Genomic DNA, 17,897 nt, shown 5'->3' with positions numbered 1-17,897 from the left:
TTCGGTGCATGTATGGTGTTAAAGGTTGGTGTTGACCGGATGCTGTGTTTAGCCAACGTCTACCGGATTGGCACGAGGAAGAGAATTTTCATGCGAGACCTTCGCTTGCAAGCGGCAGAAGTTTGAAATGACCTGCAGGAGCTATACTCGTGGTCGCGGAAGCCTAAATTGACCTTCCAATGTCATGCTCGGAACTTTTTAGGTGCTCCGCGGAAGCCGGGATTGGTCCGTCTGAAGCACACTTGTGACCCGCGGAGGTCGAATTTGATCCGCATGGAGCAATTTCGGTCCGCCGGTGAGTACTTTTGGTCCGCGAGAGTGCGTAAGTGATCCGCGGCATTCATAGGTGACCTTCACTAATTATCCAAGCCAATTATAACACCACGATGACCCAATCAAGTAGAGGTGCACAAATCGGATATTTTCAGGAACCGATTATGGGTATGGTCAATAAAAGTCAAAACCGGGTCGGGTAGGAACCGGTTTCGGATATAGTCGGGTATTTGACCGGGTTTTCGAGATTTTTTCGGTTCGAGTAGGGTCGGGTCGGGTTTTGACCGATTATTTCCAGTTCTGGTTCTGTGCAGGTCCGAGTTGGTTTCGGGGAGAAATCCTATACCAGGTCGTACCCGCGAATCGGGTATGGGTAGGAATCGGTTCCAGGTCGGGTCCAGAACCGGATATTTTGTGCACCTCTACAACCAAGTAGCCCATGAGATTGCAGGCATGAATGAACTTGAATGCGTGTACCGTCTGATTTCTCATCTCCATTCTCTCAGTTATAGGATTTTGTTTCCCATCTCTTCTTGTATCCAGTTTCTTATGAATCAATGAAATTTGAACAGATTACTCTCTAGATCTCGTGTTTGATTACTAGTTTGTATCGATTCACTTCATTTTGCATTGAACTTTGACGTACACCATATTTTCTTTAAAATGAGTCAAATTTGTTATATATATTTTCCTTAATAATATTTATGTGATAAATCATAATGTAAAATGTAATTATTTAAAACGCTTAAAATATCATGCATAAGGTCGTTAACTTCTTGGTTAACTTTGACAACCAAAAAGTTAACCGGTTGATCTATCTTATCCGAGAGCTAGTGACAACAAGAATGAAAGAGGGTGGGTCAGTTACAACGCATATCAATAATCTTAATTCGATCTTGTCCCGCTTAGTGTCAGTTGACATTAAGTTTGATGATGAAGTTCAAGGCCTCTTGTTATTATCCTCTTTGCCCGACAGTTGGTCGCAAACAGTGACTGCAGTTTGTAGTTCGTCTACAAATATTACTTTCGATAGGATTCGAGATCTGATTCTGGGAGAAGATTCAAGACGCAGAAGTTCAGGTGAATCATCAGGCAATATGCTAGTCACAGAAGGTAGAGGTAGGGGAAAACAGCGAGGCAGTGGGAGCATGAAGAGGAGTCAGTCTAAGACTCGTAAGGATATTGAATGTTGGGGTTGTAAAGAGAAAGAACACTTCAGGAATCAGTGTCCGAATGGTAAGAAAGATGTGAACGTTACAGAAGACGACACAGATGACGGGGTCAGTAGTGATGAGGCTTTGGTTTGTAGTGTTGAGAGTAGCGTTGATGCTTGGGTGATGGATTCTGGTGCATCGTTTCATGCCACTCACTATAGTGAAATGATGAAGAATCTTAAATTTGGGGATTTTGGAAAGGTTCGACTAGCGAATGATGATATTTTAGAGGTTACGGGTATGGGAGACGTTGATTTGATAACTTCAGCCGGTACTTCTTGGACTTTGAAAGACGTGAGGGTTATTCCAAGTTTGAAGAAACGTTTGATTTCAGTTGGGCAGTTGGATGACCAGGGGCACGATGTTAAGTTTGGGAATGGGCAGTGGAAAGTAGTCAAAGGGAATCTTGTGGTTGCTCGTGGCACGAAAATGGGTTCATTGTATATGGGCGGCATGTCATCGAAAGGAGTGGATCCAGTTTTGGTGAAAGACAAAATCCGGTTCACAGAATCTCGTGGGCAGAAGAAGGTTCGTTTTGCAAGTAACAAACCCAGAGCCAAAGTGAAGATTCAGGATGAACGAGCTAGGAAGGTTAAATCAGTTGGGGGACATCGTGACAGTGGGAGCACAGGTCGTGTTTCAGTTACAGTTCCAGGTCGACAGTGGATTAAGAAAACCAGTATTCCAGCTGTAAAAGTCTCTCCAATGAATTACTTGCTGAATATGGAGAGTGTTTGTTCTCAGGTTATCTCAGGATCCGGTAGTTCGTTACAGTGGGAGCCAGTAGGGACAGAGAATGGGTCAGGGGCAGTTTCAGCCGTGACTGACGTGTTGGAGCTCCGGGGAGCTTCAACGGGCCTTCTGGTTAATTGATGAGAAGGCGGTGGCAACTAGAAGAAGTTTAATGTTCAGATTACAGAAGTACAATCAGGAGTGCAGACGAGAGTATTCAAGGCCTCCGAGTGGGAGATTGTTGGGTTTCGTAGGCCTTTTGTTGGCCCGATTTATTATTTGAAGTCCAAAGGGCAGATGGGTGTAGGGTGGCCAGACCGAAGCCCGGCCCGGTTTAGATTTCTTGCATAATAATTTACTAACCCTAGTTCAGTCTCTATATAAACAGCATTATGTACTTGTAATCTTTTGTCACTCAATAAAGAATATCTAGTTGCCACCCGTGGACGTAGGTCAGTTTAGACCGAACCACGTTAAATCCTCGTGTTCGTTTATTGCTTTTGTGTGTGTGTTCAGTTTCGTGTGTGCGTTTAATCCTAACAATGATAACCATATTAGCTGCATGTGTATATTTGAGTTCTTCTTGCAAATATGATTTCAAACTTAGAACTTACTTTCTATAGTTTCAGCTGACGAAGTTTTCCTCCTTTTCCTAAGAGGTACAAAGATACAAACGCTGATGATTATTAAGATGAAAATGACTATTGAAATAATGGCCATTATCTGCACGATCGTGCTAGAACTTTTTCCTACAAGAAAATGAACACATTACCGAATATTCGTGTATTAATACGGTCAAATAAATTATAAGAAGGATTTTATATAAATAAGTAATCTATAATATTAACAATACCACGGTGCGTTATGCTAATTTAAACATTTATCAAGACCAAAAATCAACTTCTTTAAAAATGTGAAATAATTTGAGTTTATTTAGGCTTCAAGAATATGTATTATCTAGAATAATAAAGATTCATGAAATGTAACAAGGATATTAAGGATGTTAATCAAGTTGGAAGTCATTTGACATGGATTCAAAATCCAAAGAGATGCTGGTTTACTTAGAGAACATGATAGAGTCATAGTAGGTGCCCTAGTGATTCGCATAAGTTCCCTGTCAACTTTGGCAAATTTCAAACGCTTTTGGATGTGTTGAAATAGTGCTAAAATTGAACGTATAGAGTCAATGAAATTAAGTTCAGAAATACCAATATATGCTTTAGCATCAATGTTCGACTGACAGTATGTAAATTTGCTGCTTAGCCAGACTTGCGTGGTCAACATGAACACATTAGTTAGAGCATCCACCGTTGGGTTCGTAGGCCTTGTTTGGCCTGTTTTTTATTTGAAGTCAAAAGAGGAGACGTCAAAAGAGGAGACGGGTGGGGGCAGACTGGCCCAAGCCAGCCCGGTTTATATTTCTTGTTTAATAAGATGCAAATCCTATATTAATCTCTATAAATATGATTACTATGCGCTTGTAATCATTGTCACTCAATAAAGAATACCTAGTTGCATCCCATGTACGTAGGTTAGTTTAGACCGAACCACGTTAAATACTCGTGTTCGTTTATTGTTTTCGAGTATTTGTGTTCATTTCATGTGCGTTAATCTTAACACGTGGTATCATAGCTAGAGCTACGGCTCTTGATCGGGATCACATGAAGAACACCTAGAACCCGCTTCGTCATCGCCGCTCAAGAGGATTGCAGGTTGTGATCCTGTTAGCCGCCGCTATCAGGGGTTTCGCGATGCAGTAACATCTGCCGCATCATCTACTCTGCCGCCGTTTTGTTCGATCCTGCTGATTAATACACCTTTTTGCGTATTAATTATTTTTTCTTGGAGTTCATGCTATTTGAGGGAAAGAGAGAGCAACAAGTTTTTTCCTTTTGCTGTGGAGGAACACGTGAGCAAAAGTTTGTTTGTTTGACCTATAATTTTCTTTTGTTTCTTTGAAACAAAGAGTAGGAAACCTTTTTTGTTTTTCTTTTGTATATTAATTAGGTATGCTAAAAATAAGGGCAGAAGGCCCGATCAGTTTGTTTAATTTTTGTGTGGGCCAGTTGTTGGCAGTTTAGCCCGGAAAGAATTTGGATCAAGATCCTATTTTGAAAAGTACAAGTCAACAACAGTTGAACCAAGATCCTATTATTTGAAGAACCATTGTCAAGTCATAAGAACATAAGAGAAATAAAAAAAACCAGTGTTAACCGCGTTTGTCCGGTTTTATCATTTCATTATTTAAAGTTTCAGTTCTGATTTACAGTTCGTTATTTTCGTTGCGTTTAAATAGGTTGATTGTTTAATAGAGTTCAGTAGAACAACCGTTAAGATGCAGATAGAAGCGCTACCTTATCAAAAAGACTTAGATATAGTGCTTGAGGATGAAAAACCAGAAAAGTTGTCTGACACATATTAGAAGAAGTTAGACAAGACGGCTAGGGTCTGTCGTTGTCGGAAGATGTGGCGTTTAACATCATGAAGGAAACCACAATGCGTGGTACGGTGGATGCACTATCCAACATGTATGAGAAGCCCTCGACAGTGAATAAGGTTTATCTGACCCGAGGGCTTTTGACTACTAAAATGAAAGAGGGTGGGTCAGTTACAATGCATATTAATAATCTTAATTCAATATTGTCTCGCTTAGTATCAGTCGACATTAGGTTTGATGATGAAGTTTAAGGCCTATAGTTATTATCCTCTTTGCCCAACAGTTGGTCTCAAACAGTGACTACAGTTTGTAGTCCGCCTACAAAAATTGCCTTTGACGGGATTTAGGACCTGATTATGGGTGAAGATTCAAGACGCAGAAGTTTAGGTGAATCATCAAGTAATATGTTAGTCACGGAAGGTAGAGGTAGGGGAAAACAACGAGGCAGTGGGAATAGGAAGAGAAGTTAATCTAAGACTTATAAAGATATTGAATGCTAGACTTATAAAGATAAGAGACACTTTAGGAATCAACGTCCAAATGGTAAGAAATAGGTGAACATTGCTGAATACGACATAGATGACGGGGTCACTAATGGTGAAGTTTTGGTTTGTAGTGTTGAGAGTAACGTTGATGGTTCGGTAATGGATTCTGGTGCATTGTTTCATGCCACTTACTGTAGTGAAACAATGAAAAATATAAAGTTTGGGGATTTTGGAAAGGCTTGACTTGCGAACGATGATATTCAAGAGGTTATGGGTATGGGAGATTTTGATTTGATAATTTCAACTAGTAGTTCTTGGACTTTGAAAGACGTGAGAGTTATTCCAAGTTTGAAGAAACGTTTGCTTTTAGTCGGGCAGTTGGATGACAGGGCATGATTCTAATTTTGGGAATAGGCAGCAGAAAGTAGTCAAAGGTAATCTCGTGTTGGCTCATGGCAAGAAAAGGGGATCATTATACATAGTTGATGTATCACTGGAAGGAGTTGATCCAGTTCCGATGAAAGACGAAGTCCGGTTCACGTAGTCTCGTGGGCAGAAGACCGTTTGTTTTGCAAGTAATAAACCCAGAGCCAAAATGATGATTCGGGATGAATGAGCTATGAAGGTTAAATCAATTGGAGGAGATTATGACAATGGGGGCACAGGTCGTGTTTTAGTTTCATTTCCAGGTGAATAATTGATTAAGAAAATCAGTATTCCAGCTATAAAAGTCTCTTCAGTGGATTAGTTGCTGAATACGGAGAGTGTTTGTTCTCAGGCTATCTCAGGATCCGACCGTTTGTTTCAGTGGGAGCCGGTAAGGGCAAAGAACGAGTCAAGGGCTGGTTTAGCCATGACTAGCGTGTTGGAGCTCCCGGGAGCTTCAATGGGCCTTCAGGTTAATTGATGAGAAGGTGATGGAAACTAGACGAAGTTTAAGGTTCAGATTACAAAAGTACGATCAGAAGTGCATACGAGAGTAATCAAGACCTCCGAGTGGGAGATTGTTGAGTTCGTAAGCCTTGTTTGGCCCGGTTTATTATTGAAGTCAAAAGAAGAGACGAGTGCGGGCAGCCAGGCCCAAGCCCAACCCGGTTTAGATTTCTTGTTTAATAAGATGCAAATCATATATTAATCTCTATATGTATGATTGCTATGTACTTGTAAACGTTGTCACTCAATAAAGAATACGGAGTTGTCACTCGTAGACGTAGGTCGATTTAGACCAAACCACGTTAAATCCTCGTGTTCGTTTATTGCTTTTGCATATTTGTGTTCAGTTCATGTGCGTTAATCCTAACATCCACAACGTTGGTTGTCCACAACCACCGCATCAGGTTCCAAATGTTTCTCAACCCCCCCCCCCCCCTGCTAATTTCTTTCACAACATCAAACCTTCACAAACCCCACTAAAAAGTTATTTAAACTTTACATATAGTATGTGTGTGTGTGTATGTGTGTGAGAGTGTCTGAGAGAGTGGGGCCACCATTCCCGTTCATGGACAAGTTTGCCGGCACAAACTCACGAATAAATCTTCCCTACATCGCACCGGTCTTTCCCCTCCTCGTCCATCTTCCTGCCACCTCACACACCCACAAACTAATGTCTACTTAAGAACCGATGGATAGGGCTCTTGAAAAGCTGGTGCTGGAAGAATTTGCGTTATTATTGCCAAGGAGTAAAACTAATAGAGAATAAAATTGTTCTGTAATCATTTGGTTTCAGTTTCGACAAAGATCATTAATCATTGGTGATTGCTTTTGGTTCAATACAAGTTTTTGATTCTTTATTTGTACCTCTTTGATGTTAGATGTGAATTAACCTGTGACTCATTTTTCATTATTTGATCGATGAAAAATGAGGAATATTGCTCCCAACAAAGTTTTATTAAAACAAATATTATAGGAAGAAAGATTTTGATTTTAGCTTCTGAAGGTTTAAAATGAGGGCACTGCTGATGTGTCTTCGAGGTTCCCCATGGTGAGGAAAATGACCTAGAAGTCTAACAAGAAAAAAATATTATGAAAAGGCTCGTGGTGCTCTAATTCTGAGTTTGGGTGATTGAGTATTGCGAGAGGTGTCAAAGAAGACCAGGGCCGGCCCTGAGGATGTGCAGGGTGTGTCATCGCTTAGGGCCCATGTTCACTGGGGCCCAAAAAGGTTTCAAGGTTTGACAGAACTGTGCCAGCGGAGAAGTTTACCAGAGAAGTTAAGGTTTCTATATCTTCGTTCCTGTAATTAACCCTCAAAAGTTATTGTTGGTAGAGATATATAGAACATTTGAGATGATAAAAGGAAGTGAAAATAAGAAAAAGAATTTTCTATTCGTCTACGTAAAGTCAAAGATGACATAATGGCTGTAGGCTGATGTCATAAGTTGGGCCTTTTTAAAAAAATAAGCCACATCCCAAATTTTAACCAAATTTCTCAAGATTAAACCGTCAAAAGTAAAAAAAAAAATGGCAACATTACATTTTACAAGATGCAAATGATTTAGATTTAATATTTAGTATTTTAATTGTCAAACTTTAAAAAGTACTTCTAAACGTTTATTTTCTTACTAATTTATTTAACTAAATAAAACATTTTTTATTTATTTTATTTTTATTTATTTGTTTATTTTATTTAGTTTATTAAACATTAACTTTTTAATAATATTTTTGTTCTTTATTTTTTTATATTGAAAGGAGACGATGATCATTCTTGTGTATGTAGTACGACGATTTTTAAAAAATAGCCGATAAGACAATTATGAGTATAAACAAAATTTTATTTTTATCATCCATTAATAATTTTCAGGTTCCGCCACTAATATAAAAGCGTCTTCCACACACTAGAAAATGTGAGAGTCTCACAATTTAACCTTGCATGGCTAATACAACGTTTGGCAAATTGGCAAACGAAACGATGACAAATAATTGAACGAAACAAGGGCTGAAAAGGTTCTTTTTTCCACTCGGACTACAGAAAATTAATCACAATTATCGTTCTATTATTGATTTTCTATCTAATTACATTAGGTCCCCAATTTTTACCCGCGCAGGGTCCCTAAGGATCCAAGCGTTCTCAGGGACGGCCATGAAGAAGACCTCTTTAGCATGAGTTTGGACTAATCTAAAATAGAGAACATGTACATGACAAAGTTCCAGGAAATCATGTTATATCTCAAGAATTCATTACATGCTTTTGAGATAACTAGGTCATGGTAATTCTCTTGAGCATAATACGTACCGATAATTTATACAAGTTGGAATTGGATAAGAAAACGAATTAGTACTGCCATGAAACTTGAATCTTGATGTGATGTTAAAACACCTGAAATTTATTTCGTTTGTACAAAAAAGGTATATGTATTAGTTTGACTAAAAAATAATTAATACCTGGTGACGGTGCTGAAACTGGCTGGGAAGGCAGGAGAATCGATGGTGCTGGTGACGAAGATGGTGGTGGTGGTGGTATGCCAAGAGTACTAACATTGAAAAAACTGTAAATCTGGTACCTGAAATTACACGTAGGCGTAATAGTTCTCCCACCAGCCTTCACGCCATGCTTAATGGCAAACTGATTAACAGCCCGTTCCAAACAAGCACCACACTGTCCCTCTGATAAGTCTGGAGTACACTGCATAAGCCCATAAATTGTTGTGAAATCCGGTCCCGTAGTGTTCCCACTGGCAAACTTCTTTAGTGAATCCCCAGCAGCTGCATAAGCTTTCAGCTTGCTTAACAACAGTCTCAAATCCATATTAAACTGAGTCGTATCCTCCGCGTCTTGTTTACTCCACTTAAGCAGCGGATACTTCATGGGACCGTCTGGGTATCCCAATACGGTCTGGGTAGAGTATCGAAGCAAGCAGTAATCATAGTATACCGTTGCTTCCTTTTGGTTGGGGCCGAGTTGTTGCAAGTTAATAATGGAGTCATTTAGACAACTCCAACACACATCTGGATTAATGTCACCTCGACAAAGGGCGACAGAGTTGACTCTATCGCTGCCTTGGCCACTAGAGAAGTTGAAGAAACCTAAGCCCGAGTCGGCGGCAGGAAGGGCAGACAGGGCTGTGATGAGGTTTCTTTGGTATGTACTGTTTCTTGTATAATTAGCAGTGTTTCCGCAGTAAGATTTAAGGAAGACTGATGGTTGAGCGCGGGTGATGGTATTGGTTAAATATATGAAACTAACAGTGAGCCATAAGATGACTAGAGTTCTGGAGGGTATGGACGTGTCTGGTTTTTGTGTTAGCCGGGGATAATAAGGAACACAAGTAGTTCAGAGGACACGTATATATTCAATTAATCGCCATAAGTTAATTACTCGCCACAGGTTTAAAAGACTGTGTCTTGAATTCTTGATTGATAGGGCCACCAAATATTGTCCTGCATGTGTGTTACAAAATATCTTCAAAAATTATTGACGTACTAGAACGTGTAGAATAAAATGATAGAAGTAATATAATGGAGTGGTCCATGTGTGTTTTAACTTTTAAGAATGGCCAATAATAGGCTGCGATCAAGTGCGAGCTTATTTTAATTTTACAAGACGTTTTTTGGTTTCAATACGTTTAGTTAAATATGGCTGGGTTCAAATAAAAAGTTTGTTTTCCCTTGGAAGGCTAGAAATAATGACATTTTGGTTCACTACTTTCACTACTAGAAAATTGAGCAACTGTCACCAAAATTTGCTACCGAAAATTCAAATCAATTGGTACGGTAGCTAAGAAGTCGGAGTTTTTGAAACTGCTTATTTTCGTTGGCTAAGCGGTCGAAGTTTTTGCAACCATTGGCTAAGCAGGCGGAGTTTTTGCAAACATTTATTTTCGGCTGCTAAGTGTTCAGAGTTTTTGCAAACACTTATTTTCAGTGGCTAAGGCCTAAGGGGTCGGAGTTTTTGCAACCGTTGGCTAAGTGGTCAGAGTTTTTGCAATGGGGGGATGTTTTTTTTTATTTGCAACGGCTACCAATTGTGAATTAGGTTCGTCATGGATTTTGTTATAAACAAAATCAATTTCCAATCGTACATTAACTTAAATCGGTGATGTCATAGCCTATTTCAGCTTAAATCGGACTTTCTTCTTCACAGTTTCCATTGAGCCCTATATCTTCCACATATTAGGTTTTCCAACTGTTCTGATTCGTCATAGCGCACAACCTAAATAATCCACACATTACAGATATCATAGCCGAAGATTCATTCAGTTTGATTCAATCGTCATTGCGTTCAGGTTTGTCGTCATGGCTAATTAATTGTTCGATGCTGTTGGTTCGGTTAGGTTTTACTAAATTTGATCAACATAATTAGAGTCTAGGTTTTACTTAACTTTGATCTCAACTTAATCAGTAAATGTGTGTTTTAGTTACTTTATCTCAACTTATACTAACATATCAAGTATGATGCTTTTTACATTTCCAGTATCACTTTGTTAATTTATAATTGATTTTAGTTTTTGCAGAATTCACAACAAACCGAGTCCAACATGGCTTTATGTAAAGTATACGCTAACAATGGTTCCATATTGTGAGATAATTGTTTTTAGCTTTTTTATGCCTTTTAAATTAAATCTTTTTTATCTTTAAAGCAAAATGCAGTGGCCAATGCCTATCTTGAATTATTCATATCAAAAGTCAAAGTTAGTAAACTTTCATTCCAGACTATTTTTAGAACCCACTTCTCCTTTTGTTTTGTACATAATTTAATAGATACATCAGTAACTTTTTTGTAGATTTTTTTTCATATGATTATATTGGTAATTGGAATTGTTTTTCTAAGTTACTGATGTATTTATCCATCGTCTCTAATTTTCTGCAGCAGTAGATCAGTTTAGTGAGACAGTGCGACTTGACGAACTAAAGTTGCCTCCCGCTTCAGTTATCCACCCAACATCACGTAATTAATTACCTACGTCTTGAAAGCTACTAATAATAATTCAAAATTCAAATTGTGCATTTTAATCATAATTAGTCAAATATATTATTCTTTGTATTTATGAAAGGAGTAAATCACTCCATGATGCATGGTTGTTCAATTGTATTTAAGGATGTTTCTATTCTAATGCAATATTCAAGGGAAAATAAAAATTCTCACATGGTATCATCAGGCCTTACGATCTAAACCTAATCCGTCCACCACATCGTCGTTTTCTTTTTTTTCCAACTCATTCTCAGCCTCTCTTCTCCAATGGCAGCCACCTGTTCTGACCTAACCAACATCCCCTTACACTCTCTTTGTCATCTCATCAATATCAAACTCACATCCACAAACTATCTCACTTGGAAAAATCAAGTACACACTCTTCTTGCATACCTAAATCTTCTTCACTACTACTATCTTAAACCCTTGTTTCTAAAGATTCAATATTAGCATCGGTGGGAAAAAAAACCCTTTTAAAAATCATATAAAGGACGTTACAATATTTCACGTTTCAACAAGTATCTTATAAATAACTTACGAGTCACTCAAATAATAATAACTAAACACCTATCATGTGTTATACTTTGAAAAAAAAATTCGCAGTATGGCATTCAGTCGTTATCATATTGTCAATTATATTCTTACCATGTTTTTATAGGATTTGTTATAAGCATCTTCGTTTAATATGTCACCGGTTATACATAAGATAAAAAATCATGGTTGGTGCCGCTAACCCGAAAGGATTATTCAAGCCTTTAAGGGCAGTTAGGGGTGATTAACTTTAGAGTTCAAGACTTTATTCATCTTGAATCTAGCTTGATGTAACAAAATAACAAATGACATGATTAAGCAAATTGTAGCATACTCTTGGGATTTTTTTTACTACATCATGAAAGTATGCTCTTTAACTTTGAATTTATAGTGTCCAATTACAAAACACAAATACACATTAGCATGATAGTATCAAACTGATGGTATAACCAAGTAAATGATCTCGAGTACAATGCTTACTAAAACAAAGAAAGCACCCGCCGCAAAGATCCCAGGCTTTACAACAGGACAAACAATGTAGCTTCTGGCAAAGCGATCATAGTGTACATCCTCTCCTTGCTTGCCATCCATCACCATGTGACGTAGGTTATCGTGATCTACTCAAAAACAATTAATTAAGAATTAAATACCTATAATAAGTACGGGTAAGTAAGATCGTCTCCTCGGGGACTCAAGGAAAGTGCTGATTTTAATACTACTAATTTAATTATTAAACTAAGTCGGACAGACGATGTCAAGCACTTTTTAGAAAAGATTTAATTAAAACTTAATTATTACTTAAAAACTTTACAAACAATAGTAATAAAACATTCATTTTAGATTCAAGTAATGTGTTAATCAACTTAATCCCAGATTCACTTGTCTTGATTGCGCAGTAATTACTAAACCTAGTAGTTTGATTGTGATGACAAACAATACCCTAACCGAATTGTTGACACAATTGAACTCGATCTACACAATTACCAATTTATGTTTTATGACAACTAATTAAGTAACATGAACCGATGATTATAAGTTCAATGACACAAGAGCCTAACCCTAAGTGTTGATGAACAAAACCAAACAAGTGATGCACTAATCAATAATCGCAAATATAAATTGTTTAAACAATCAAGCAATCAGTTAAACAAGATAAAAGCAACAACTCAAATCAAGTTCATAACTTTAAGCATAGTAAATCTGGTCTTAAGAAGAATTACACAAAACCCTAGCCTAGAATGAACAAAGAACTTAGCCGAACATGATCATAACGTCAATACACTTATCTTGGATGAACATGCAAACCCGAGATGAACCGGAAGCCTTGGAATGATGGAAGATCGTCCTAAGCAGCCTCTTTTTCCTCTGGAAGTCGATGATAACCGAATGGGGAGATTAAGGGGTTTATATAGGGAAAAACTAAATTTTTGGCCGACATAAGCATCTTCGCGTATAGCGAAGATGTCCAGTTATGCTTCTTCGCGTATCGCGAAGGACAAAATAGTCGCAGCCGCCATTATGCAACTTCGCGTATCGCGAAGTTGTCCTTCTTTGCACCTTCGCGTATCGCGAAGATGTAACTTTTCTTCATTTTTTATTTTCTTTTCTTTACTGCCTCGTGATGCGTGCACTTCCAATCTTTCACTTCTCGATCTTCATTCCAAGCCCGTAAATATCCTCGTTAAGCTCCAAAGCTTCCAATATCCTGAAACACATAAACAATGCTTGAAGTACCAATGTTCATTCATTTATTTACCTAAATATAACTAATCAATATATAATAATAACTAACTTTTACCTAACCATCACTATGCCAGCAATATAAAAACTCAATGCAGCTAACCATGCCACCCTACAAAGGTCATGCACTCATCTTTTTTAAACAAATTTCAAAATTAGGAGCAAAAAGGCGATCTAAATTACCATGAAGAAATGAGACATGGTCGAGCCTTCGAAGACTTATTACGCGTTCCAGGGCAATAACATCGGAAAACCAAAAGTGTCACAAGTGCTGTGATTCCTAGTTGATATGTAGGGCTGTTAGGGTATATGCAACTGCCAGTTATGCGGTTTTGAACCTCGGAAATCTGTATCCATGTTCATATGCATGTCTATATAGATGAGTTTATGCATATATGTATTTACTTTAGCTATGTTTATGGTAGGAACTAGAAACGTTTGCTATGAATGTTATTTTTAGACGACTTAATTAGTTTTGCTATCCATAAAAGGTAGGCGGCGTAGCTTGTTGCCGGTGGTTTGCTTTCTATATCGATGCAAACACTACCTTTTAAAAATATTTTGAACTAGAAAACATGCTAAATTTTGATGATACTTTGTGAAAAGAAAAACATTGTTTTTCATTTGATATATATCTAAACCCGAAAACCGAACAATCCGACCGAACTAACCCGAACCTGACCAAACTGAACTTTAAATGCGTTGGTTATCGGCCACTTTTTGCTATCCAAAACCCCGAAGAATAACACCCATACTCTCCTTAGTAGCGGCATCTTTTATTTCTTGTTCTTTCCGTAGAGAAGAAAAATTAGTTAAAAAATAAAAGTATTTTGGACTAATTGTTCCATCTCGAAATGTTGGGTAAATTAAACCGAAAAATCCGAAACCAAACGTTTTTAAAAACTCAAAAACTGAATTTCCAGTTTTGGCTTGACTTGAACTTAAAACCAACCTAAACCGACTCATGCGATCCCCTACCCATATATGTGTTAAATGAGGCCAGATTTTGCCCCCTTGTGGTGCATGAGAAAGTGGCGTGCTCCAATAAAACTATCCACCCTTTGTGGTAGTTGTGTGTATGTACATGAGATTTATGTATGATTTACCCTGGGCGCAGTGGCTTCAGCAGCAAAGCCAAGAGCAGCAGATACCAAGCCTATATTAATGACGACAATCACTGCGCATTTTGATTCTTTATTGGCATCCATACTTGCTTGTTCTCCAAGAAACTAATGATTATGAACAAATGGTGAAGTATGTATGTAAATTGTGCATATAAATATACATGCATAGTGATGGTATTAGCTAGAATTAAATAGAATCTGCTTGTTTTGTTTCAATAATTATTTAAAAGCTGCAATTAATTATTTAAAGGTTGCAATTAATTAGCAAATGGAACCTGGGAAGCAAAACAAGACAACTACTTGTATACAAACTAATTATTTAAAGGTTGCAATTAATTTAGGATATTTATCCTTATTTAATTGGCAATACTTGGCCGGTTGTTGTTTAACCTGCAAGTCTACGTTTGTTTTATTGGAACCATACTCGGTTATGAAACTTTATTTGGTTTCAATTTTCAAAGTAAGCCTAAGAAATATGTTAATTTGTTACCCTAATCAAGGGTGGACGTACTTATGACTTATCTTGACGGAGCGGAGCTAGCCACGGGACACGAATGTTTTTATGGAAGGTGACTTCAGTTTTTAATATTAGCTAGAGAGAGATTAGAAAAGAAAAAGTAGAATTGGCTTGAACCGGAGTTAATGATTCCAAGAAAATAAAGTTTGAAGAATATAACCCAATGTGATGAAGTAGGACCATCGAGAATTTCTTTTAGAAAAATGGGAGAAAAGAAATGCTTCACTGGTTTCTAAGAGTGAGATGAAACTGTTTTGGTTTCTGTGCAATCCGTCATTTGAAATGATTGATCCTATGATTGTTGCACACTATGTCATTGACTGTTTGTTGAGTTTGATAATCCACGTATGTTCCACCATTTCAAATGGAGAAACCATTATAAAGCACACCTAATGCATATGTAAACTTATGATTTCAAATATGTTGTAACACCATGTTATGGTTGACGTGTGATATATATATATATATACACATATATATATATATAGGGTAAGGTTAAAATGAAAACCCATTTGAGTTGTGAAAACCCTATATAACATCGTTTTTTTTTGTTACATGTAATATATGTTGTAACATTTAATACAAAACATCGAAACATCAAAAAAAATGTTTTGCTATTTTTTAACATTTTTTACTAATTTTTATATATGTTTTCAGGAGAGAGAAAAAGTTATATTTATATTTACATTTTTTATTCACTTTAATTGTGGACCACAAGATTTAAACATTAATTAAAAACATGGGTTGAGAATGAGTTTCTAGAGTTTTCACAACTCAAGTGGGTTTTCATATACTTAGCCTATATATATATATATATATATATATATATATATATAGAGAGAGAGAGAGAGAGAGAGAGAGAGAGATTAGAATAAGAAGTCAATTTTTTCGAAGAAGTAATCTGAACCATTGGATTTAATAAAACACATAAGGGTATGATTGTCCAGATGTTTTTTTGTTATTTTTAGAAATTATAATTAGTAGTTATTATAATTCCTATTTTCTCTTTCCCATACCCTAATTTCTCTCAATTTTTATACACATATAACAAATTAAAAGAAAAACTTTCGGCCTAATCAAAGTCATTGGCTTCAAGTTTTCATCTCCCTATCTCTAATTGATTATGTCCAGTTAAGAGGTTTTCTCGCTCCAGGTTTCATCTACCTATCTCAATTGCTTCTTCTTTCTTCATCCCCCATGGTGTCCATGGTTTTTAATGTTGATATGTAGAAACTGCAAAGAAGAACATTGGATTGGATTTGTTATCGGTGGCTATATTTTTTCGATGTGCATGAGATCTTCGGCCGAGAACGGAGAGCATGTTGAAGAGGCTAAAATAGATGGATCGGAGATGGAATTGACGGTGGCGGACGTTTATCTATTTTTTCGATGTGCATGAGATCTCCTGCGATGAAGCGACAATCTAACAAACTGGACGATTATCTATTTTCCGGCGACTCCAGGTTTCTGGCGGAAATTCTGGCGCTTTTCCGCCGCCCAGTCTCTGGCTGTTCCACCTCCATGCCGCGATAATCTGTTTCTCCAAACCACCTTTGTTTCCGGCGACTCCATAGTTTCCGATGAAAACCCACCAAAGCACACAAAAACCGCTCAAGTTCCGGCGGTAGTGATGGTGGTTTCTGGTGGTGGTGAGGTGGCTGCCATGGGGATAAAGAAGATATTGGGTGGGGATGGGGTTAGGGTTTATTGGAGGAATGGGTTGAAGAAGATGAAATAAATTGTATTTTGTTCATTAGTGTGTTTTAGTTCTTGGTGTTCTTGGTGATTGTTTTAAAGTTGGATTAAAACATGGTGTTTTTTTTAGTTTTGATAATTTCGATTTAAAACACACTGTTATATATCTTGTGATGTTCTTGGTGGTGTGTTTTAAAGTTTGATTAAAAGATGATAATTATAGATTGATAGTGTTTCCATATGTAATACAACACACTGAGACGATTATGCCCCTAGAGTGTTATAAAACAAAAATTAAAAAAAAACACCGTCTAAAAAACACACTTTTCATCTGGACCATCAGATCATCAAATCTAACGCACCAGATTACTTCTTACACTTTTTAGACACACTTCACTTCTTATTATAACTCCACCCTATATATATATATATATATATATATATATATATATTACATTATTTCAATAAATACAAAGTCTCGTTGATTACACATTTGATAAATTCTTGAATCTTTAAAACCCTTGAGCCCTTGATGAGTTCTTCTCAGATGAACCTGTAACCTCACGCACATAAAACAAAGATGTGTGTCTGACTAAACCTATTAATGGGACACAACTATAACAGTAATTCAATTCCTTAATAATAACTGTTAATCAATATACATTCACGTTCAATAATTTACATTCACTATTAATTTACATTCAATTGGCCAACTCGTCACATTCACTAGACATATTTAAATGAATCACATAATCACTTTTAATTGGTCAATTCATCACATTCACTAGACACCATTAGGTGTATCATTTTCAATAAACATCATTCAGGCCGTCAATAATCAATAGGCCTATATATATCTATGCATACGTACAATAATTACAATCTCACATAAGCATTTCAATAACGCATATGAATTTCCAACTACGAAGTAACTGAAACCTAAATCCGTGCACATAAGTTGTTTAGAGGTCCGCACCTATATAATCCATGTGAGAGAAGTAAATGTTGCGAATACCTACAATTATTCTGTTGATTTAGAATCTAATTCTCTTAAGCGTTCATGAGAAAATCTTAAAGCGTTCTTGTATTTAAACAATATTTTATGAACCTTTTCTTTTAAAATCTATATATGGTAACGGTAGCCTTACCAGCTTCAAACTTACACCAACCTTCCAGTATGATTATGAATTTGTAGTGTCCAATTACATAAGTCAAGAAAAATACACATTGGCATGATATTA

General features: G+C 37.0%; 1 protein-coding gene across 1 annotated transcript; it reads right to left on the bottom strand.

Annotated features, from left to right (window-relative positions):
* Nucleotides 1-8,522: 8,522 nt before the first annotated feature.
* LOC143531047 (putative cysteine-rich receptor-like protein kinase 9) lies at nucleotides 8,523-8,946 on the bottom strand (the record flags this gene model as incomplete). Its single annotated transcript, XM_077026438.1, has 1 exon — nucleotides 8,523-8,946. A coding segment is annotated over exon 1 (424 nt), but the record flags the coding sequence as incomplete, so codon positions are not given.
* Between the last annotated feature and the right edge of the window lie 8,951 nt (nucleotides 8,947-17,897).

The sequence above is a fragment of the Bidens hawaiensis genome, unplaced genomic scaffold, assembly GCF_021521415.1.
Source record: "Bidens hawaiensis isolate Kalapana, Puna unplaced genomic scaffold, B.hawaiensis_p1.1 tig00009070_1, whole genome shotgun sequence".
Taxonomy (NCBI): Eukaryota; Viridiplantae; Streptophyta; class Magnoliopsida; order Asterales; family Asteraceae; genus Bidens; species Bidens hawaiensis.
Note: the sequence above shows the minus strand (reverse complement) of the source record. Positions and strands in the feature narration are given on the sequence as shown.